This window comes from Myotis nattereri, assembly GCF_964212035.1.
Source record: "Myotis nattereri genome assembly, chromosome: 8".
NCBI lineage: Eukaryota > Metazoa > Chordata > Mammalia > Chiroptera > Vespertilionidae > Myotis > Myotis nattereri.
Window position 1 is genome coordinate 89,636,111 of NC_138083.1, and position 24,899 is coordinate 89,661,009.

The 24,899-nt window shown below is 40.6% G+C and overlaps 1 protein-coding gene across 2 annotated transcripts in view; it reads left to right on the forward strand.

The window, feature by feature from the left end:
• Nucleotides 1-5,187: 5,187 nt before the first annotated feature.
• The window catches only part of TRAPPC8 (trafficking protein particle complex subunit 8), a gene marked incomplete at its 5' end in the record, with an annotated part of 72,676 nt that continues 52,964 nt past the window's right edge, over nt 5,188-24,899 (forward strand). For both annotated transcript variants that reach the window (XM_081097593.1, XM_081097594.1), the window contains 4 exons: nt 5,188-5,344; nt 11,980-12,174; nt 22,430-22,519; nt 23,798-23,972. In XM_081097593.1, the coding sequence (XP_080953719.1) occupies nt 5,188-5,344; nt 11,980-12,174; nt 22,430-22,519; nt 23,798-23,972 (617 nt within the window). The remainder of the gene's footprint in view (nt 5,345-11,979; nt 12,175-22,429; nt 22,520-23,797; nt 23,973-24,899) is intronic.

Consider the following 24,899-nt stretch of genomic DNA (forward strand, 5'->3'; position numbering starts at 1 on the left):
GATCCATGAACATGAGATGTCATTCCATGTGTTTAGGTCTTTTTAATTTTTTTTTCAAATTGCATACACACACACACACACACGCACACACATATATTTAACTTGCATAGCTAGTTAGCTAAAAAAATAAATAGCTTTTGGGTACTGATTAGCAGCTATAACTATCCCTGTTATTTTTGTGTAGCTAAAATAATTTTTAATGTATTAGAATTAAGAATATTTACAAAGAAGTACTCATTAGTCCTGGCTGGTGTGGCTCAGTTGGTTGATGGTCGTCCTATGCACCAGGTCACCAGTTCGATTCCTGGTGAGGGCACATATCTGGGTTGTGGGTTCAATCCCTGGTCAGGGTGCATATGGGACCCAAGCGATCGATGTTTCTTTTTCTCTCTCTCCCTTTCCCCCCTCTAAAAAAAAAAGGAAGTACTCATTAAAACAATACTTGTTGCTCTAATTAATTTCTTAAATCAAAAGAAACTGATTTAGTTAATATATAAAATTTAGTTAATATATAAACTGAGAAAAGTATAATGAAAAGTGCTTGAGACTGGAAGTCAGGAAATTGGGAAGCTTTTACTAGTTGTGTGCCTAAGTAGGCTTATAACCTTTGGAAAAATTATTTTACCTCTCTAGGACTGTTATCTCACATTCAAAATAATATTGCAACTTTTCCTAAATAGGAAATCAAGGGGCTATGATAGTAATCAATATGGCATGCAACTATAGAGAGATAGAAACATCAATGATGAGAATCATTGATTGGCTGCCTCCTGCACACCCCACACTGGGGATTGAGCCCACAATGGAGCATGTGCCCTGACTGGGAATCGAACCCTGACCTGGTTCATAGGTTGACACTCAACCACTGAGCCAAGCTGGCCGGGCCTGTATTTATTTTTAGATCAAATCTTGAGAAATAAAGTATTTATAAACTGTTTGCAGTTGAGATGTTCAATATTTCCATGCACCCTCCCCCCATCTTAGAAGTATGAGTGAAAATATATATTTTTACTTGCTGCAGATTAAATTAGAGGAAGCTATATATGGAGGTTAAATACCTATAAGTATAAAATAAAATTATGGGCTTTAGAATGCAAAATTATGGTTATGATTCATTCTTAATATAATTGAGAAATAGATGTCATCTTTTGTAATCAGAATATTAATGTTAATAAGTTGTCTTAAAACATCCAGTACAGTAAATAAAATAAAGTATGGGCCAATATGCAGATTATATACTTAAACCTTTCTTTTTTAGTGTTTTAAAGTAGCATAACAAGACATTTTCCAGCTTAACACACTTTAACATGCAACTTTTCTGGGCACCCCCTGACCTCCCATTCTCTGAGTAGGTGTCTCCTTTGAAGAAATGTATTTAGTAATTAGAATTGTTTTATTGGGTTTTAAAGCCAGTACTCAATAGCACCATCTACTGTTAACACAGTGAAATTTAATAACAGTGGAAAGAATGTTATATTCTCAGATCTTCACGTTGAAACAAACACAAGAAATATTCAAACCCCAAATTTCTAAGCTTACAGATAAAGAAAGCGAGGCTCAGAAAAGATAAGTAACTTGATAAAAAGTCACAGATAATACTATTGCAAACTAAAATTTCTCTAGGTGCTTTCAAAGCAAGGAAACATGGAAAAGCAATTTATCGTACTTATCAAGTCTCCAGGGTTAAAAACCAAGCTGGCTGTTTATGGCTCCCGTGCTGACTATCTTTCCGCAAGTTAATCAACGGCTTTGTGCTACCGTTTCTACATCTGAAAGCTGGTGACACATCCTTTTGAGGGTTTGTGTGAGAAACAGAAGTAGGGGACAATGTATATAATGTACCATGCTTGATACATGTGTATCGGTAATGATGACATTATTTTTATTCACAAGTGGTAGAACTGCTTTTAAATCCAGATGCTTCTGGTTTCAATGTCTGTGCTGTTTAAAACTGACCACACCAGCCAACAGTCTTATTATATGTACAAAATAAAACAAATCATGAACATTTGCTAACACAGCATGTAAGCCCATTGACATTCTATAGGATTCTTTGATTTTGGTGAAGAAGAAAGCTGAGCCTCACCTTCAGTACTTGGAACACAGATCCTTAATTTCTTGTCTTATTTAGTCCAGCAAGCTTCCTTTCTTTCAGTCATAGAAGCTGTCCTCTCGGCCTTGAGGGTGTGCACATGGCCAAGGCCTGGCCAGTCATAGCACCGAGTTTGTCCTGGACACAGAGAATGGTCCAGAGGACATGGATGCAAAAAGAGCCAGTGTCTGGAGGAGTCAGAGACGCGAGAGCAGTGTGGTATCTTTGGCCCCACGCAAATACCTTCCTCAGGGTACCTCCCTCTTAATACAGTGTGCTGGGGACCCTGGACTGTTATCCCATATTCGTTTTCCTCCTCTTCATGAGCCCCTCCGAACCCATGTCTTCCGGTCTCCTTTGGAGATAGGTGTGGCCAATAGGCTCACTGGAGCCAATGGGATGCGAGGGAAATTGTTGAATGCCCTTTCTACAGTTTGCTGTTACACCATCAGTCCATGTTTCCCAATGTGTCAGTGACTCAGCTCTGACGTTTAATGAGAGCAGCACCTGAGGAAATGGACACCTTGGATTAACTGGGAAATAAATGGATTTTTACAGTGAATGACTCACGGAAAACCCTGTGTGTGAATGTGCTGGGAGATGGTAAAGTCCAAGCAGAAGATCACTTAAGCTCAGCCACGAAAAAGGAATGAAGTACTGATTCATATTATCACAACATGGAGGAGCCTTGGACACATGAAGGTTCAAACACAAAGACACATGTTGTATGATTCTACTTATATGACATGCACAGAATAAGTAAATCTACAGACAGGTGGAGAGTGACTGGGAATGGGTATCAGGTTTCTTTGGTGGTGATGAAAATGTTCCGGAATTAGACAGGAGTAATGGTTGTACAACTTTCTGACTATACTAAAAACCGCTGGATTGTATACTATAAAGGGGTGAATTATATCTCAAGAAAATAAATTTAAGCTAAATTGCCCTTAAAGATCCTTCTTTAAAAATGTAATACAGCCCTAGCTGGTTTGGCTCAATGGATAGATCTTTGGCCTGCAGACTGAAGGGTCCCAGGTTCGATTCCGGACAAGGGCACATGCCTGGGTTTTGGGTTTGATCCCCAGTAGGGGGGCGTGCAGGAGGCAGCCAATCAATGATTCTCTCTCATCATTGATGTTTCTATCTCTCTCTCCCTCTTCCTTCCTCTCTGAAATCAACAGAAATATATTTTAAAAAAATGTAACACAGCTTGTTTTATCTTTAGTGTAAAAAATAAATCGCCTTTTTACTTTTTGAATTGAGCACCAGATAAAGTAGTACGCTTGCCTTTAGGAACCCTGTTTCTAAAAATATGTATCTTTTAACTCATCACATTCAATTGCATGAGATTCTTACATTATAAAATGCAAGGGAATGGCATCAGAGGTATTCAAAAGGGAACTTATGTACCTCCGGGGATGCAAGAAAAATTTCCAAGAGGTGCTCTGGCACGGATAGTTTTAAGAAAATTAATTTCCGGCCGAAACTGGTTTGGCTCAGTGGATAGAGCGTCGGCCTGCGGACTGAAAGGTCCCAGGTTCGATTCCGGTCAAGGGCATGTACCTGGGTTGCGGGCACATCCCCAGTGGGAGATGTGCAGGAGGCAGCTGATCGATGTTTCTCTCTCATCGATGTTTCTAACTCTCTATCTCTCTCCCTTCCTCTCTGTAAAAAATCAATAAAATATATTTAAAAAAAAAAAAAGAAAATTAATTTCCGTATCCTCAACGTGCAGGTATTACCTTTTCACAACTGATCTGCGGCTAAAGCGGCCATGTCGTTACCATTCCTCAGTTTACAGAAGGAAGTCATACGTCTCACCTGTCCTACGTTCCTACCATCGCACAGACCTCACGGGGTCAAACAATCCGACAATTTGCGTTCCTGCTGTTGGGGAAACCTCCTTTATATCAAGGCACCATAAACCGCCATGGAACATGGCATTTTCCCTTGCCTTATGCTTTTGGCCCATAATTCAGAAGCAATGCAGACAACTGAGTAACGCTATGGTAAAATTCATCCCGTTCCCTTCTACCCATTCAGAGGAACAGTCTGTAAAAATGGAAGCCAGGGATGGAAGCCGGTCCAGGGCCTCACAGCCCCCGCAGCACCGCAGGCGCAGGGCGTTCCCCTCCACCCCGTTAACTGCAGGGCACGCAGGGCTGTTCTCGGGTTCAGTTCGCATTCGTGTCACTGTGTTTCCAAAAGGCAGGCTGTGGTCAAACGACGCGTGGCCTCATCAGGCCGCTCCAGGGGACCCCCACGCCCCGGGCTGGTGTGAGAGTGTGGGGGGCAGGGGGTAGTGAGTGAGGGCGGGGCAGCACCCCCTCCAGGGAGCAGGTGCCCTCGCCGCTGCACCGGGAGCGTGGGAAGGGCCGGGCAGGGCTAGGCGAGCGAGCAGAACACCGTTTACCTAGTTTCCCAGAGAGCCTTTGGGGTCCCACAGAGGCCGGGGGGCGTGGAAGGTGGGCGGTGCCTTTGCCACTGGGACAGCGTGGATCCTCCGCGGGGGCCCGCCCGGGGGCCCCACACCGCGCTGGGCTCCGCCGAGACCCTGCGAGTTAAGCGGCGGTAACACCGCCTATCGCCTCGCCTGGCCCCGCCCACCACGCCCGTAGCCCCGCCTACCACGCCTGTAGCCCCGCCCCAACCCCGCCCAGCGGGAGGGTGCCAGCCGCCACACGACTTCCGGTGCTAGCGTCCAATCGGCTTCCGCCGCTCCCCACTTCCTTCTCCTCCGCTCTTTCCCCGCCCCCACTGCCTCCTTCAACGCCGTCACGTGAGGGGCGGGCGCGGGGGCCGTCGGGACTAGTTCTGCCGGTGGGTCAGGGTTCGGCCTCAACATGGCGGTTCCGGTCGGGCCGTGACCGAGGTTTCGCGGTCGGAAGGACTCCCCGGGGCTCGTCGGCGTGTCCGCCTCATGGGTGGGACGTGAGCCGCCGTGGCGAGCGCGGAGGAGCGACGGTGACGGGGCGGGGTCGGCGGCGTGGGCCCCGGGCGCCGAGACGGCGGAGTCGGGTCCTCGGGTTGGTCTCGAGGCTTCCCTGCGGGGCCCCGCCCGGCCGGGCTAGGCCGGCGGGCGGCGGCCGTGAGCGATGGCCCAGTGCGTGCAGTCGGTGCAGGAGCTCATCCCGGACTCCTTCGTGCCCTGTGTCGCCGCGCTGTGCAGCGACGACGCCGAGCGCCTCACTCGCCTCAACCACCTGAGCTTCGCGGAGCTGCTGAAGCCCTTCACCCGCCTCACTTCCGAGGGTACGTGGTCCTCTCCCGGCCCCCGGAGCGTCGGCGCGCGGGGCCGGGGGCGGGCGGGGCGAGGGCGATGTTTACAGCCCGGAGGGCGGCGCGTGCTGGGCGGCGGGGCCGGGAGGGAGCCTGTCGGGGCCGCGCCGTCCTCCCCTCAGTCCCTCCGCCGCTTCCTTCCCGCCTCGCACCTGCCGCCTGTTCGGTGGTTCCTGTCACGGAAGCGGGAGCCGCCGCGGGGGCGGGGAGCTGTCGGAGGCGAGGACGGTCCGGAGCGGAGGCGCGGAGCCGGCCCGGCTGTCAGACGGCACGCGGGGGACTGGCTTTGAACAGCAGCGAGGCGCCTCTCTTTCTCAGCTCCTGTTTGCTTATTTTGCTTTTTTGTTTTCTTCGAAAACTTTAACTTTTTCTTATATTCCTCTATCATATTTTACTTCTCCAGAAAATAAAAGAAGTGTTATGGAAATAATAGAACTTGACACAGCCTCTGCCTAATGGGCCAGGGAGGAAGAAGAAATGGTTCATTGAGTCTGGACGGAGTCATCTAGATGTATAGGGAAGGGAAAGCCCTAAAATTTGGTGTTTCAGATCGAAATTAAATCATTAGTAGAAATGTGGCTTTTATTGAGGAGGTACCTGATTTTTTACAGCTTTAGACTGCAGTGGTTCTGAACCTTCTGGCCCTTTAACTACAGTTCCTCCTGTTGTGACCCAACCATAAAGTTATTTTCGTTGCTGTTTCATCACTGTCATGTTGCTGCTGTGATGAATCGTCATGGAAATATCTGATCTGCAGGCTGGTCTTAGGCGGCCCCTGTGGAAGGAAGGGTCGTTCGACCGCCAAAGGGGTCGCGACCCACAGGTTGAGAACCGCTGCAGCTTAGAGTCTTTATTAGGGGGAGAGAAAAAAAATAGGTGTAACAAAACCCCAGGTGTGATTATCCAGTGCCTTCATCTGTACTTCGCACACGGAACCTAGGGAAGTGCGTGGGAAGCCAGGGCTTCATGCAGCGCGGCTGTGCACGTGGACGCAGCGATGATGGGGATGTGGTTGTGGGCACCTGTGCGCGGAGCGGAGCCACAACCTGCCGCAGGCCACGCTCCGGGCGGGCAGTGCCTGTCGGTTCCCCTTTAGTTAGCATTGGAAGGGCAGGGAAGGGTCCGCACAGCTTTTGGGAGCCCTCGGGTCCCGTCGGCCTGCGCCGTGGCCAGCGCCTCCGGGGCTGCACCGAGTCCACAGGAACAGCCAAGTGCCCTACATTCTTCAGGGCTGTGAGAGGCGTGCGCGCTCTCCTGCGCGGTGAATAAGTAATAATGCCAGTACCCGATACCTGTTTTCCGAAGCTTTCCTCCTGTCGTCCTTAGGAGCTCCATGGGGCAGATAGTGGTGTCCTCATTGCACATTTGAGGACACGGGGGAGGCAGGGAGCCGACGTGCCCGGTCTTACAAGTGGGAGAGATTTACACAGGCGCCCTGTGACTCCAGACAGGTGGTCATCTTACCTCCTGGCATATTTTTTTATTTTTTTTTAATATATTTCTTTATTGATTTCAGAGAGGAAGGGAGAAGGAGAGAGGTAGAAACATCAATGATGAGAGAGAATCATCGATCGGCCGCCTCCTGCACACCCCACACTGGGGATGGAGCCCACAACCCAGGCATGTGCCCTTGGCTGGAATCGAACCCGGGACCCTTCAGTCCGCAGGCCGGCGCTCTATCCACTGAGCCAAGCCGGCCAGGGCATCCTGGCATATTTAGAATTACTCACTCATACTGGGCAGCAGCACTGTCCAACAGAGATATAATGTGAGTCACGTATATAATTTAAAATCATTTAGTGTTCCCGTGATAAAAAAGTGAAAAGAAGCAGGTGACATTAGTTTTAATGACTGATATGCATCTTATTTAACCCAGTATTTCCAAAATGTTATTTCAATATATAATCAGTATTAAACAATCATTTACAAAAATCCTCACTTGAGGATATGGTGTTTTGTGCCTTTTTTTTTTTTTTTTGGAGGATATGTTTTTATTCATTTGAGAGAGAGGAAGGGAGAGGGAGAGAAAAAGAAAAACATCAGTTGGTTGCTTCTGGCAGGTGCCCAGACCTGGGATCGAACCCACAACCTGGGTATGTGCTCTGATTGGGAATTGATCTGGTCACCTTTTGGTGTGTTGGGGCTCCACTGCAACCAATTGAGCCACACGGGTGAGGGTTAAAAAGATCTTAATGAGGGGGCTGGGCGGGGTGGGGCAGAGGAGGGAAAAATGGTGGACATCTGCGATACTGTCAACAGTAAATAAAAAAAAAACCAATGAATGCATAAAAATGACTTAATTTTTATCTGAAAAACCAGATTTTAGGACTTTGCCTTCTCTATAAATCTAGATGACCCCATCTAAATTAAATTAAAAACTTGTTCTTATTCCCTGGCCCATTAGGCAAAGGCTGTTTCAAGTTTTATTATTTCCATAATACCTTTTTCTTAGATATATACTATTTTTTATTTCCCAAGTTTATTTGAACATGGGATCAATTTTTCAGAAACAAGCTCTTAACTTTCTTGAGGAAGCAGTATTCCATAGAGCAGCATATACTGGGAAATATTACTTCATAGTAAAGTATTCAAGATACGATCTGGTAACCTATAAAATTAAGAAAATGGTAGATTTGAATTTCATTTTTTTAACTTTAATGGAATTTTATTGACTTTTTTTTATTTCTCTTCCATCCTCATTTATCCTTCCTATATCCTCTTTCACACCCCTTTCCCCTTTTCCAGAAATCACCACACTGTTGAATTTCATTTTGAAACTGAGATGTTATATGATATACTAGTGACCTGGTGCATGGATTTGTGCACATTGAAAGGACATTAATTAGAAGGTAGCCGGCGGGGCGTGTCTGGGCGAGATGGGCTGGAGACCCAACTGCCAATCTCCTGCAGTCTGGGGAGTGAGTGGGGTCCCTCTGGCAGGTGGCCTGCGGGGATTCTGCTGAAACCAGCTCTCTGACATTCCCCACGGGGTCCTGGAGTGCCAGAGGGCACTCTGCGAAGTTCTGCTGCTGCCAGGTCCCCGCAGCTCAGCTGCTCCTGCGTTGAGCATCTGCCCCCTGGTGGTCAGTGCGCATCATAGGTACTGGACAGTTGGATGGTTGCTTAGCCTTTTTTATATATAGATAGTCTCCTTTTGTGCAGTTATAATCTTTTTTAAATATATATTTTATTGATTTTTTACAGAGAGGAAGGGAGAGGAATAGAGAGACAGAAACATCGATTCAGCTGCCTCCTGCACACTCCCTACTAGGGATGTGCCTGCAACCAAGGTACATGTCCTTGGCCGGAATTGAACCTGGGACCCTTTCGTCCTCAGGCCGACGCTCTATCCACTGAGCCAGACCCGTTAGGGCAGTGCAGTTATAATCTTAACAAAACCTTGATATAATTTAGTTCTGAAGCTTTTGAATTTAAGAGATTTCTCTTAATTATAATTAGCTCTTATGTTGTGATATTCCTGTTTCTATTATCATGTAACAAATGACCCCCAAACTTAGTACCTTAGAAACAAAAACATTTATTGTTTCTCAGCAATCGGAGTGGCTTAGCTGGATGCTTTTGGCTCAGGGTCTCTCTTGAAGTGGAGCTGTCAGCAAGAGCTACAGTCATCTGGGGCTTGAGGATCCTCTTCCCAGCTCACTCATGGTTGCTGGCAAGTCTCACTTCCTCACTGATATTGGCCTGAGACTTCAGTTCTGTGCCATGTGGGCCTGTCCATAGGCTCCCTGAGTTGCTGTGGCATGGCAGTTAGCTTCATCCAGGGGGAGTGATCAGAGAGAGAGAACCAGGATAGAAGCTGTGCTCTTTATAACCTTATCTCAGAAGTGCTATACCATTGCTTTTGCTGTGTGCAGTTGGTCACACATAGCAACCCTAGGATGTGGGAGGTGACACAAGTGTGTGTAACAGGAAATGTCAGGATCATTGGGGGCCATTTCAGAGACTGGCTGCCACACCTGTTAACTCATTTCTGGATTTATTAGTAGGGTTACCTAACTGATAAGCCCATTCTGAATATAGTGCAAAACTAGAGCATCCTTTTTGTGTTAATACTTATGAATACTAAAAGATATCTGGCCAATTTACAACTTTGAGAGAGGTTTATATATATATATATATTTAATATATATATTTATTGATTTCAGAGAGGAAGGGAGAGAGAGATAAAAAACATGATGAGAATCATTGATTGCTGGCTTCCTGCATGCCCCCCACTGGGAATGTGTCTATATCGGAATTGAACCAGACCTCCTGATTCATACGTTCCACGCTGAACCACTGAGCCACACTGGCTGGGCTTGAGAGAGGTTTAATACACACATGGCTACTCACGTTATTCAACAATTATGAACTGACTTTAAGGAAAATACTTGTTTCTAAAAATGTCAGAAATGTACCATAGTATTTTCTTGTTTTTTGGTTTCTCTGTTTCATAGTTAGACTAGCTGGGAAGTTTAATTAGGGAGAGAGCTCTGTGTGTGTTTAAGTTAGAAAAAATAAACAGTTACAGAAGAATGCAGAGAATACAAGAAACATCCAGCTTCCCACTACCCAGAACCAACAAATATTAACCTTCTTATCATATTTACTTTGTGTCTTTTTCTTTCCTTTGAAAAGAAACCAAACATTAGAGATACCCTTGAAGTCACCTTTAAACCTTTCCTTGGTCTCATTTCCTTCCTTCATAGGCAACCATTATAATGGAATTTGCATGTATTTTATTTGTACTTTTGTACATATATTTATAATACAAGTGCACATATTTATTCCATATAGTTTTTATAAAATTTTGTTTTATTTTTTTTTAATTAAAAGTTTAGAAATCAATAGAGGTTCACAGGAAATTTAGGAAGACAGTTTTTACAGATGTAACCTTATTTAAAATTTAGGCAGGCCTGAAATTAAAAGTTTAGTATAAAGCATTTTCCATTGGGAATAAAAGTGTTATTTTATTTATTTATTTTTTTAATATATTTTATTAATTTTTTACAGAGAGGAAGGGAGAGGGACAGAGAGAAACGTGGATGAGAGAGAAACACCAATCAGCTGCCTCCTGCACACCCCCTACTGGGGATGTGCCCGCAACCAAGGCACATGCCCTTGACCGGAATCGAACCTGGGACCCTGAGTCCGCAGGCAGACTCTTTATCCACCGAGCCAAACCGGTTTCGGCAAAAGTGTTATTTTTTATGGGTAGGTATCCAAAGCCAGTTTTCCAGAGTTGCCTCTTATTTGTATACAGTGATTCATGATGTTCTTATAATAGTGTGTTATACCTGCTGCCTGCATCACCTCTTGAACACTTCACTACATGATTATGTATGTGCCAGGCATGGGGCTCAGTGCTTTACATTTACTATCTCATCCAACAATATCCCACGTACATCTTTAAAACGCTGTGAAGTAGGTTTTAGTCACGTTACAGGTGAGGAAATTGAAGAACAGAAAAGTTAAAAGTTATTTAGGGTAACCTGGTTAATAAGTGGTGGGTTGGGATTAAAATAAAGTCTGACTCCAGCCGTTGCTGATTTGGCTCAATGGATAGAGCGTCAGCCTCCGACTGAAGGGTCCCGGGTTTGATTTCGGCCAAGGGCACATGCCCGGGTTACAGGCTCGATCCTTAGCAGGAGGTAGCAGATCAATGATTCTCTCTCATCGATGTTTCTATCTCTCTCTCCCTCTCCCTTCCTCTCTGAAGTAAATAAAAAGGTATTTTCTAAAGAAAAAAGAGTCTGACTTCAAAAATTGGACCTTAATATAATGGGCTGTTCTAATACTTCTCCAGAAACTGCTTGAATATATTTTATGAAAAGATATGCTCACATTTCGTACTGTGCACTGTGGATACTGTCTCGGTATAATCTCCTAAGAACCTACATCTTGGCCTGACACTCTGAGCCACTGGTTATAAATCCCATGGACTTGAGGCAAGACCTGTAACAGGGTAGCGGCAAGAGCTATTAGGGATGGGAGAAGGGATTTGGGTGTTGATTTTTTAAAATACGCTTTATTTTTTAGTGCAGTTTTAGGTTCACAGCAAAATTGAGCAGAAAGAATAGAGAGTTTCTGTATACCTTCTGTTCTAGTGCCTTCCCACTATCAACATCCCGGGATTTTTATGATAGTACAATAGTGGCCGAGAATGCAGGAAGCACACTTTGGGAAGTAGAGGAATCCCCAATGCACCATTTAGCTCCCCTTTCTTCCCCTTTACTATTTTCAGCATTGATATCACAGACTTCACACTGCTCTGGACAGCCTTAGTGTGAGGTGAGAATTAGCAACGTGGCATGTATGGTGGTTGGTCCCTGGCAACTCCAAACAGGAAGAAGGAAAATACTTAACTGTAGGGACATGAGCAGTAGCATTGCGAGAGAAGGTTAGACTGTCTGGCTAACCCTTTTTTTATATGAGAATGTTGTAAGTCAGTTGTATTTATGGAAGACTCTTCCACTAGGAATTTCTGGTTTCTGATTTGATCATCCTTTTTGTTTGTAAAACATTAACCCAATTTTTTTTATTGTTGTTATAGTTGGGTTGTTATGAATTGTGTAGAATTAATTTCATGTTTTTTTTTCCCCCTAAAGTTCATATGAGAGATCCTAATAATCAGCTTCACATAATAAAAAATTTGAAGATAGCAGTAAGCAACATCATCACCCAACCGCCTCAGCCTGGAGCCATTCGGAAGCTTTTGAGTGATGTTGTTTCTGGCAGTCAGCCTGCGGATGGACTAGTAGCTAATGTGATTACGGCCGGAGATTATGACCTCAACATCAGTGGTATGTAATAAGGTTTATTATTTTTAAAAGGAATTTTTTTTTTTTAGAAACAGTAAATTCTGTAACTTGGAACTCATTTAACAAACGCTTACCTGCTTACTGAATGATAGATCTGGAATACAATGTTGAAAATAGCAGTTACTGCTTCTAAGGAAGTTATAATCAAACTAGAGGCCCGATGCACGAAATTCATGCAAGAGTAGGCCTTCCTTCCCCTGGCTGCTGGCACTGGCTTCCCTCACAGCCCCGGCTTCATCCTGAAGGTCCTCTGGTCTAATTAGCATATTATGCTTTTATTATTATAGCTAGATGAGTAGGCAGCCATTGAAACTGAATTACATGATTTTATTTTTTCATAATAAAATTGATTTATAGTTCTACTTGTGAAGCTAATAGATGCTCCATGAAGGCATGGACTTTGGCTCTTTATTTTACTCCTAGCACCTAAAGTAATGCCTAGAACATGTATATAATAAGTATTTCTTTCTTTCTTTTTTTTTTTTTTTTTTAAATATATATTTTATTGATTTTTCACAGAGAGGAAGGGAGAGAGAGAGTTAGAAACATCGATGAGAGAGAAACATCGATCAGCTGCCTCCTGCACACCCCGTACTGGGGATGTGCCCGCAACCCAGGCACATGCCCCTGACCGGAATCGAACCCGGGACCCTTCAGTCCGCAGGCCGACGCTCTATCCACTGAGCCAAACCGGTTTTGGCAATAAATATTTCTTGAATGAAAGAAAAATAGTAGATGAAAAACGACATATTCTTTTGTGACATAAATAGTACTATAATAAATAGTACTATAATTAATGTATGGATAAATATTTAATATTTTCTGAGTGCTTTAGTGATAAATATTTTTTTGATAAGATTGGTGGGTGAGATGATATATTAATATGTAAAGTGAGTTAGCAGTATTTGGTGTGACTCAATATGAAAAAGAGGGACAGGGGATAGGTTTTTAGAGGGAAAAGATTAAAAGTACATCATTTAATCAAGATATTTCAGTAGCCTAATAAAATAATCTTTTTAGGTCAGTGCAATTTGTAATATAATATTTTAATTTATTTAAAATAATTGCATACCATATTTAAAGATTGTGGTAAACATACCAAGAACTTAAGTGGTTTGTTTTAGGTCACAAAGTTAGTTGGTTATACTTGTATAGATAGAAATATTTGTAAAATTATTTTGTTTAAATGTTCATAATTTTTCTCCTGTGTTAATTTTAATTACAGCAAGCTACATTGATAATTTCAAGTTTAGACTATTATGGTTATCTTTCCATATCAAAAGATCGCCTTTCTGAAGTCTTCTTCTACTCCATGGGGAATGATGTCCTTCAGTGGGAGAGATAGTTGGGGGACAAAAAATCTAGATATTACAATGGTTTGTGGCTCTCCAAAGGACTGTGGTACATAAATAGATACACAGTATATCTGTGGTATTATTTAAAAGTATTTTTTTGGGGGGAAGAACCAGTTAGGAAAGAAAAAGGCTCATGGGGGAGATAATGAAATAAAAGTTGCAAAACACCATTCTTCTCCATTTTGGACTGATTGCTGTCCAAGGCCTGCTCCACAACTGTCATCTTTGGGATTTCCTTCCCTTCCCTTCTCTGTAGTCTCTTATTCATATCTTTTTTGGCATATTTCCTGGGTTTGGTGAAGGACATCTCCAAGTACCTTCCTAAGAAACTGCTGGGAAGGTAATTTTTTTGAGAAATGAATGTCTGAAAAGTTTTTTTCTTTTATACTTGATTATTGATTGGTAATTTCACTATATATATTCTAATTTAGAAATAATTTCTCACAGAATTGTTTCACTTCTGTAACTTCTAGTATTGTAAAGAAACTGTATGCCATTATGATACTTATCCCCTTATTCCCTTCAACTTTTAGAAGCTCTTCTGCTTATTTTGAAATTTCATGTTGGACCCGATTTAACTCCTTTTTCACTCATTGTATTGTGTAGCCCCTTTTGATAATCTGGTCATGCATAATCTTTAATCCTGAGAAATTTCTTGTGTTTTTCTTTTTCTTTGTTAATTTCTTTGTTGTTTTCTTTGCTCTTTCTAGAAGGACTACTGTTAGCTGGATGTAGGACTTCCTGAGTTATTCCTCTGATGTTTTCATCTTCTAATATTGTCCATCTCCATCTCTTAGGTCTTTATGTTTTACTTTCTGGGGGTATCCTTGATTTATTTTCTATCTTCTATTGAAATTTTAATATTCCCTTGCTCTTGGTTTTTCTTTCATTTTTAGAAAATACATTTTTTATTGATTTCAGAGAGGAAGGTAGAGAGAGAGCGAGAGCGAGAGAGAGAGAGAGAGAGAGAGAGAAAGAAGCATCAATGATGAGAGAGAATCATTGATTGGCTGCCTCCTGCATGCCCCCCACTGGGGATTGAGCCCGAAACCTGGGCATGTGCCCTCTCCAGGAACCTGTGACCTCCTTGTTCATAGGTTGACGCTCAACCACTGAGCCACTCCGGCTGGGCTGATTTTTCTTTTTGTGGCATGTAGTTCTTGTTTCCTATTGTGGTAACTTAATTCTGAGAATATTAATAAATTGTTAAGTTTTCGTCTCTTACGATTTTTCTCTCATTTGTATTATTTTTCAGTTTGTTTTGATCTCTCTTTCATATTGGAATCTTACCTCAAATGTCCGGTGAGCCTGTGGCGTTATTTTCTGTTTCTAATTGAAGCATTAAAACCCTGACTGGGCATAACAAAACTTGTCTTCTCTATTGGGTAGTGAGACTGTAATAGGCTTGAATGTTACCCTGCTTTTATTACTCACAGTTCTTTAATATGGGGTCATTTATTTTCTCCAGAGTAAGTTTCTCAAATCTGATGCCTGGCTGCTAGAGGTGGGCTTATTATTTTTTTAAATGATGTATTAAAGTGGTTTGATAGTTTATAGGAACAATATGGTCATGATTTGGCTGTGAGAAATTATTTTATCCAGCTGACTGGCATGGCTCAGTGGTTGAGTGTCAACCTGTGAACCAGGAGGTCACAGTTCAATTCCCGGTCAGGGCGCATGCCCAGGATCTGGGCTTCATCCCCCGTGGGGGACATGCAGGAAGCAGCTGATCAATGATTCTCATTATTTAATGTCCCTCTCTCCCTCTCTGAAATCAGTAAAAATATATTTTTAAAAAATGTCCTGTATGTTAATATCTATTAATAAAATGATTGCAAAGTAATAGTTTAAAAATTTAGTTTATCCAGTTAAATTAATTATATTCTCAGGCCCCTGCTAACACTCCACATAAGGAAGGATTGAGTGCTGTTTGTCTTTAAACACAGGTGGAGGCACTGCTTTATAGGCGATGCCTTTAGGCAGATTTTAAAAAGAACCCCCGGTGCTTTGGATAAGCTACATCGAAGACATCTCCTATGTCGGTCTTGAAGACTGGGAATGGGATATGCTGAAGCACTGAATGCATTATAATAAAATTACGTTATAACAGTGATACTCTAGAGATGTATGAGTGATTTCATCCGTTTCAAATAAGATATTCTCTATGTCTAGAAAAATACTTTTAATTTTTGCCATTAATGTGAGCATACTTTTTACCCATTCTATTTAAGAAATACATGTTATATCTTTACTTCATGAGACTAGCTTATCAGTGCCATGTTTTCTTCATCAGATCGGTCAATTAAAGCTAGTGTTCCTTGGTACAGTAATTGGAAAGACACATTGATGGAAATGAAAGAATCCTCATTAAATACAGGTATTTTCTATATTGGTCTGAGTTTTCCAGATTGTTCTCACTCTACTCCTTGCCTATTATCTTTTTTCTACTCAGCTACTTAAAAAAAAAAAAAAAAAATTTGTCCCAATTAACATGTCTGCCTAACTTTTCTAAAGCAGAGGCAGTCTGGTGATGCGTGTGCAACTTATGTTATCGATCCTATCTATTGTTTATTGTTTACTCTTGATTTACATTATCTTCTAAATCCAGATATTGTTTTAGAATAGTATAATTTGGGTTACACCTTGTTTTGATAAGGAAGAATGTTTTTTCCTACTTTCTTCTCTGGAGAGTAGTCATGTGTAAACACTATTTTAGAGGATTGTTTAAATATTCTTTAAAATTTTTTCCTAAATTTTTATGTAAGAATAAAAAGCATAAAGAACGCTTTTAAAAATGACAGTTATTTAAAATGTCTAGTGCAATATAAGAACTTAGTGTTCTTATTTTTCCAATATCTTAAAGTATTTTGCTATTTTTCATCATCCTGTGAATTATTATCAATTACTGTCAACTAAGAAAGTGCAAGAACGATGAAATTGCCTAGATGATACAGTAGTGAAATAAATCATTACTACTATATCACCCTTCAGTTTTAAATTTTGTGTTGCCCAAAGTATATTGCATCTTTTTATTTTACATACCAAAATTGGTTTTATTGGTGGCCTTTTAAAATGTTTTTATCTAAGAATAATCTGTTTCTTCTAATAGCTTTCCTCTTTGTTGTGATCTTTGTCATTTCATACCAGTTGCTTTCTTTCAGTTTTTGCTAATTCATGGTTTTCTGCTTAAAGGTTAAAATAGGTCAGAAAAAAAAGGAAGCATATTGGAAACATACTGAAAGTTTTGGGTTGTGTAGGTGCTACTTTTCAACAGTCGTCTCAACATTTTCTTTCAAGAAGTTATAAAGGAAGAATAAAGACATATTTGTAGCCATTATCTTTGTTTTCATCTTTTTTCCTTTGAACGCAGATGAGTATAGAGAACTTTCATTTTTAGTCCATATTGGCAAAGAAAATAAATTTGACAGTGGAAGACACAATTTTTCACAATTAGCCAAATCAGAAATGAGGGCAGTGTAACAGTAGCATTCTAGACTAGCACTGTCCAGTAGAAAATTGTGAGCCACTTACATAATTTTTAATGTTCTGTAGCTACAGTCCTATCTAATAATAGACAAACATGGTAATTAACCGTACCTTCTCTATGCCTCCCATGTGCTAATCAGCACTATATGCAAATTAACCAAACCAAGATGGCGGCCAGCAGCCACGCAGCTGAAGCGAGCAGGAGGCTTCCTTGCTCCAGTGATGGAGGAAGCCAAGGTTCCCTGCCTGCCGCAGCCCAGCTCTGAGCTCTGAAAGCAACAAGTTTTAATTATAGAAGCTAAACAAACCCCAGATACCTGCTTTCAGCAGGCCCTGGCCTCAGGGCTGGAGCAACCGGCTCTTAGCAACAAAGTTTCAGTTATAGAAAGTAAATAAATCCCAGAATAAAAAAAAAAAAGAAAAAAAAAAAAAGGAGGGGCTGGGAGCTTCAGTCGCAGGCCAGCCTGAAAACGGCCCTCAGCCCCTCACCCAGACTGGCCAGGCACCCCAGTGGGGACCCCCACACTGAAGGGGGTGTGGCCAGCCTGAAAACAGCCATCAGCCCCTCATCCAGGCTGGCCAGGCACCCCAGTAGGGACCCCCACCCTGAAGGGGGTGTGACCAGCTACAAACAGCCATCAGCCCCTCACCCAGGCTGGCCAGGCACCCAAGCGGGACCCCCACCCTGATCCAGGACACCCTTCAGGGCAAACCAGCTGGCCCCCACCTGTGCACCAGGCCTCTATCCTATGTAGTAAAAGGGTAATGTGCAAACTGACCCTAACAGCAGAAAGACTTGGAATGACTGGTCACTATGACACACACTGACCACCAGGGGCAGACGCTCAATGCAGGAGCTGCCCTCTGGTGGTCAGTGCGCTCCCACATGAGGGAGCTCTGCTCAGCCACAAGCCAGGCTGATGGCTGCCAGTACAGCGATGGTGGTGGGAGCCTCTCCTGCTTCCTCAGCAGCGCTAAGGATGTCTGAGTGCAGCTTAGGTCTGCTACCCGCTGGCAAGTGGACATCCCCCGAGGGCTGCCGGGCTGCCAGAGGGATGTCTGATTGCCAGCTTAGGCCCAGTCCCCCCCGGGGAGCAGGCCTAAGCCAGCAGGTGGTCATCCCCTGAGGTGTCCCAGACTGCGAGAGGGCACAGGCCGGGCTGAGGGACACCCCCCCCCCCCCCCCCCCCCGTGCACAAATTTTTGTGCAGCCAGCCTCTAGTAAAGAATATTGAAAAACACGTGAAGCCTGGCCAGTGTAGCTGAGTTGGGCATCGTCCTGTGCACCCAAGGGTTGTTAGTTCAATTCCTGGTCAGGGCACATGCATGCCCAGGTTGTGGGCTCGATCCCTGCTTGGGATGTGCAAGAGGCAGCTGATGAGTGTGTCGCTCTTACATCAATGTTTCTCTCTGTTTCTCTCCCTCTCCCTTCTTCTCTTTAAAAATCAATAAAAAATCTTGTTAAAAAACAGGTGAAATTAATTTTAATACTATATTTTTCTTAATCCAGACTATACAAAATATTATTTCAACGTGTAATTGGAAATTTTACTTTTTTTGTACTGCCTTTGAAATCTATATCACATCTTGATTCAGACAAGCCACATTTCAAGTGCTTGCTAGCCACATGTTGCTAGTGGCTAACTACTTACTGGACAGTCCTGCAAAAAAATTTTACTATTTTTCTTTCTTTCTGTGCCTTTATTCTGTAAATAATCTGTATAGTGAGTAAAAAATACAGTAAAATATCAAGGGTCAGTTAGATCCAGTTAGTAAACGGCAGTGACTATTTTTTCCTGATATACTGAGGACCAAAAGGAATATAGTTTGACTAGAGGACAATTTATTTTTAAAAGATCTTCCACTGTGGTGTCTTAGAAATTTAACAGTAGGGCGTAAATAATCATGACCCTCATCTCTTTGGAATACTTTGATTTTTGCTGATTTTTCTGAAAATATTTGATTAGAAATAGTCTCCTCAAGAATAGTTCTCATGGGTGTTGTGAAAATATAAGGTTAGTATTTCTTAGTTTTTATTACCTAAGATCTTTTATGATTTGCAAAATGCTCATAAGTTTTATGATTTCTGATTTCAGTTTTTTGTAGCTTTTATACTAAGATTCTTTGTATTAAACAGTGTTTTCTGATAATCATAATGTCAGATATTCTTTACTTTGAGGCTATACATTTATATAATTAAATATTTTACATTTAATTGTTTAATTTCTTTCCTTTATTAGGATATTTTTATTCTGAATATATACAGGGTGGGGCAAAAGTAGGTTTACAGTTGTTCATATGGAAAATAATAAACTGTTTTATCAACTAAATATTAGGTTTAGAATATTTATGTAATGTTCTAAATATATTTAAAAAATAAATCCTCTGTCATTTCAAGAAAATAACAATAAATAATACTGTAAGAATAAACTGTGTTTTGTGTCCTCACAACTGTAAACCTACTTTTGCTCCACCCTGTATTTAATTTTGGTATATCTGCTACTGTTTATCTAAAGTTGCATAGTCATAAGTGCCAACATTATTTGTAACATTTCTTAGTTTGATAGTGATTTTCTGGCACTTTCAGCTTTTGTATATACCTAGGAAGGGTAAATACGTGATTTACAGGTGATGCTTATATTTCGGACATTCGATCTTTTTCACCTGCAGATTTGGGGTCAGTAAGTACTTTTGGTTTCAGTAGAATGAGGACCCAAGTTGCTCTCGGTTTAACTCACTGCTGTAGCCCTTGTTAGACATTTGTTGGGAATAGTAATAACTTCATGTCTCAGAGCACTGACACCGAAAAGGGAACCAAGAAGGATGGCTGGGGGTAGCCCATCCTGTTGTTTTTCTGGCCCTTCGCTGCCTTCCTAACCTTCCTTACCAAGACAGACTGCATTCTGCACAGAGAAGCTGGTGGGATAACATGGGTGCTCTTTAAATTCCAAAGAAAGAACATACAGAGGTGGAAAGGGGTATGGGCAAAGTACTAATTTCATCCCCAAATAAGTATAAGAGAATTTATTAAGGGAGAGAATCATCACTAAATGTTGAAGTCTTTTGTTAACAGAAGACATTTTGGGTTACTCTACAGTAACAAGACTATTATGTTTTCCACTTTCTACAAAAATGTCATTTGAAAAAAAAAAAAAAGAAAGGTTGCCCTTGATTTATTGGCATGTAAAGTAACTGAAGGAGGACTTCTTAATTAGCTCCTTAAGGAAATAAAAGGCTGAAGGGAAAATTTACTCTCTCTTTGTGAAAGTGACCTTCTTGAAAGATAAAACCCACTTTTGCCATATATATTTTTAAAACTTTCCTTTGTTTTTCCTTTCCTTAGTGAATACCCAGTATCTTGTTACCAGTATTTAGAAAGTATTATTTCAATTTAAGAACTCATGTGTGTATACTTGCTTTTTTAAAATTTAACTTTATTTTGAAATATACATATATTTTTATTGATTTCAGAGAGTAAGGGAGAGAGAGATAGAAATATCAATGATGAGAATCATCGATCGGGTGCCTCCTGCACGCCCCTTACTAGGGATGGAGCCTGCAACCCAGGCATATGGCCTGACCAGGAATTTCGGTTCACAGGTCGACGCTCAACCACTGAGCAACACTGGTTGGACATAATTTTTGCCACTTTTTATATAATAATATTTCTGGCAATGTTTTTCTTTTTCTGTAGCAGTGAACATGAAATTGTTACACTAATAGCCCTCCTAAACAATACTAATATATGGGTTATTCTCATAACGCATTTGTTGGAATTAAAGGTTTGTGTATGTATGCTACCAGGTGAAATGTGCTATTTGGTCACGCTGAATAGCTTTTTTCTCTTCAACCTTCCCACTCATTTAATGTAGTATTAAACAGGAAATCTATGTGCTGTTTTCAGTGATTAAGATGAAAACAAAAAATACATATGACTTGGTAATCAGCTTAAGAAACTAGGAATAGAGTGTCCTTTCAGAAATACTGTGATTTAGATCCCTGGTCGGCAAACTGTGGCTCGAGAGCCACATGCGGCTCTTTGGCCCCTTGAGTGTGCCTCTTCCTAAGCCTTAGGAGTGCCCTGATTAAGTTAATAACAATGTACCTACCTATATAGTTTAAGTTTAAAAAATTTGGCTCTCAAAAGAAATTTCAATCGTTGTACTATTGATATTTGGCTCTGTTGACTGATGAGTTTGCCGACCACTGATTTAGATAATCTACTTAAACCTAGTGAAATGACTAAGTTTAAGTTCAAATAAAAAATGTTAGCCCTAGTTGGTTTGGCTCAGTGGATAGAGCACCAGCCTGTGAACTGAAGGGTCCCGGGTTTGATTCCAGTCAGGAGCACATGTCCAGGCTGTGGGTTTGTTCCCCAATAGGGGGCGTGCAGGAAGCAGCCAATGATTCTCTCTCATTGATGTTTCTATCCCTCTCCCTTCCTCTCTGAAATCAATAAAAATATATTTAAAAAAATGTTAGAATAGTTGTAATGTAAAATGCTTAGCATGGAACAAGAGGGATTTGATATTTTAAGAAACACTTAATATACATGTATACAAAAAGTGAAAACACCTATCTTTTATATTTGATTATAAGGTAAATATGCTTTGAAATTCCATTTAAAGAGGTTTTGTTACTGTCATAGTCAAGTAATTAAGTTATAAAGTAGTGTTTGTCAGCCTTGCCACTATTGACATTGAGCCATATAATTCTTTGAAGTGGGGGCTGTCTTGTTCTGTTTATTGTAGGATGTTTTGCATCATTCCTCTTTCCCTTGATGCCAGTAGCACCCCGTCCTCACTCCCAGATGTGACAACCCAGAGTATTTCCAGACATGGCTAAATGTTTCCTGGTGGTTAAAGCCACTCTCAGTTGAGAACCAGTGTTCTGAAATATCATTTATGACACTGTGACTAGTGGCAAGAACACAAACTGTATTTCTAAAATTGTTTTACTCATGTAGGTGATAATTAAAGCATTAATAGGTAAGTAAATTGTGGGATTATTATGTAGGTTTGGGAATAATTCAGTTTTATATTTGCAAATATATAGGGTGTGCCAAAAAATGTATACATATTTTAACAGCTGATTCTATTACATTTTGAAAAGAAAATGTATTTTAATAAATACTGCCTTTATAAGTATTCAAAGTGTGTATACATTTCTTTGGGACACCCCCTGTATGTACTCCCATATATGAATGTATTTGTGTATATGGCTTTATACATACAGATACATCATATGTATATATTAAATAAAGCACAGGTGAAAATGCTTGTTTATTGCTAGAAATTACTAATTTATGCCTTTAAGGAGTATGGACTTGAAATTTTGTCTGTTGTAAACTGATTCTATTGAGAAATTTTAACTGTTTTGTTTATGATTAATTTTAGCTACTACTCCATGGTTTGAGTCTTACAGAGAGACCTTTCTTCAGTCAATGCCCGCATCAGATCATGAATTTCTGAACCACTATTTAGCGTGTATCCTTTGACCTTTTTGTTCTCTTAAAATCAAATATTTTGAAAGTTACTAATCTCAAAAATAGTTATATGAAGTCGAAATTATTGAAAGGATATAGAGAATGTGGTTTTTAAAAAAAATATATTTTTATTGATTTCAGAAGGGAAAGGAAAGGGAGAGATAGAAACATCAATGGTGAGAGAGAATCATTGAATGGATGCCTCCTGCACACCCCCTACTGGAGACCGAGCCTGCAACCCTGGCATGTGCCCTTGACCAGAGTGCAACCCGGGACCCTTCAGTCTGCAGGCGGATGCTCTATCCACTGAGCCAAACCAGCAAGGGCTGGATTTTTTAAAAAGTGATAATGCTTCAGAAGTTTTCGTTATTGTTGTGTTGTTAAGTGGTGTCCTACATAGGGATTGGTGTAATAAATTAATTTTTGATTATAAAATAAGAATACTGAGGGATTGTTTATTGTTTTTCTTTATCCCCCAACTCAAGTGGTTTATGCATAAGTGTTTTTTAAAATAATATGTTTTTAATTATTTTAGAGAGAAAGGAAAGGATAAGGAGAGAGAGAAAGACATCGGTGTGAGAGATACACATTGATTGGCTGCCTCCTGCGCATCTCTTACTGGGGATTGACTGAAACCCAGGCATGTGCCCTGACCACGAATCAAACATCGACCTTTTGGTGCATGGGATGACTCTTAACCAACTGAGCCACACAGGCCAGGGCATGCATAATAAATTATTAAGCCATTTTAGAAAGAGAAAATGTAGACTGCAGTGTTAATTGGCTTGTGAAGATTGCCTCAAAATTAATTGCTTTTGCAAAAGCTCATATTTAAAAAGTTTTTCAGTTTTTTAGTAAGCTGTTTTGTAGCTATTAACCTCCTTTGACAGTTAATGGTTTTTTTTGTTTCTTTAATGAGATTACAGAGAAAAGTTAAGAGGTAGGATAGAATATGAAACTGCAGGGAAATGGAATGGGGAGGAGCAAGTTTCAGCAGAATTGTTGGATATATTGATAGTTGTTCGATTTTGATACTGTCCGTTTTTATTTTCTTGGATTTCCATATTGATATGTAAATGACCTAACAACTGTCAAGAAAAAATCTTTATGATTTAGAACCTTGAATAATATTGAGGTGTTGGAGACACTATTTTGTGCTTGCTGTGAAAACCTATGATATCAATTTCTTTGGCTCAGAAATTACCTTCCTAAGTTTAATTTAATAGGATATTTTTATCACTGAGTGCTAAGTGATAGTTACCTTAATATGGTTTATAAGGTATGCTGGTAGCATCGTCTAGTGAAGCAGAACCTATGGAACAGTTTGGAAAGTTGTCACAAGAGCAGCATCGAATTCAGCACAATAATGACTATTCCTACCCCAAGTGGTTTATACCAAATACACTTAAATATTATGTGCTCTTACATGATGTAAGTGCAGGAGATGAACAGAGGTAAGCTTTCCATTTTTAATTAAGAGATTTTCTTCTTTTAAATGATACAACTTTAATTTGAAAATGGTTAATTTAAATTTTAAGTATATTTTTCATCTGAGAAAGTAAAAATTTAGTAAAAAAACATATAACTATCTTTTATTTCAGAGTTATATTCAATAGCTGAATCATTTTATGTTAGATTTCATATGCTTACCCAAACTTTTCTCTCACTGTGAATCTCTATTAGCCTAATCATTGTACACAAGTGCTTGCCATTTTACACCTATATGTCTAAGGTGTTATTTCTTACTTTATATATAAAATTATTTCTCACTTTCTCTCTTTTTTCCTTCCCAGTTTTCGTCTGACTTTTCACTTCCTGGCTGTTGCTTATAGGCACTTCATTTTTCATTCTTCACTCTCTTGTCACTTTATATTTTTTAGCCTTGATGTTTTTCACAACCTCAGAAACACCCAAACATTTCTTTCTTATGTTCCCTTTGCTATTAATTATTAGTGATTTGCTGTAGTCCTTTTATCTTTCAAGATAAGTGAATAACATATCTTTAAAAATTTCTTAAAAAATAAGATAACATTAAAAGCAATGTTACTTACGGAGTTGACTTTGACTTTTGGTTTAAGATGTGTATCAAATCTTTTGTTTCTCACTTTTCTGATGTCACAGTGACATTTACAATATGCAGTTAAGTAATTATTTCTTGCCCTTATTTTGAGCACAAGCCATCTTTTTAATAAATTTTTCTCTATAAAAGCAAAGAATTATTTTGAGGATTACTAATCTTTGAAATCATAAATAGTCTGTAGCCTGTAGGATAAAGAATAGGAATAATTTTGAACTGGCTGTTAAGATTAGTTTCTGTCAGTTAAATACGTTATGTATCTTCTAGGACATTTAAGTGGTAGTTCGGGTATTAGTGATTCATA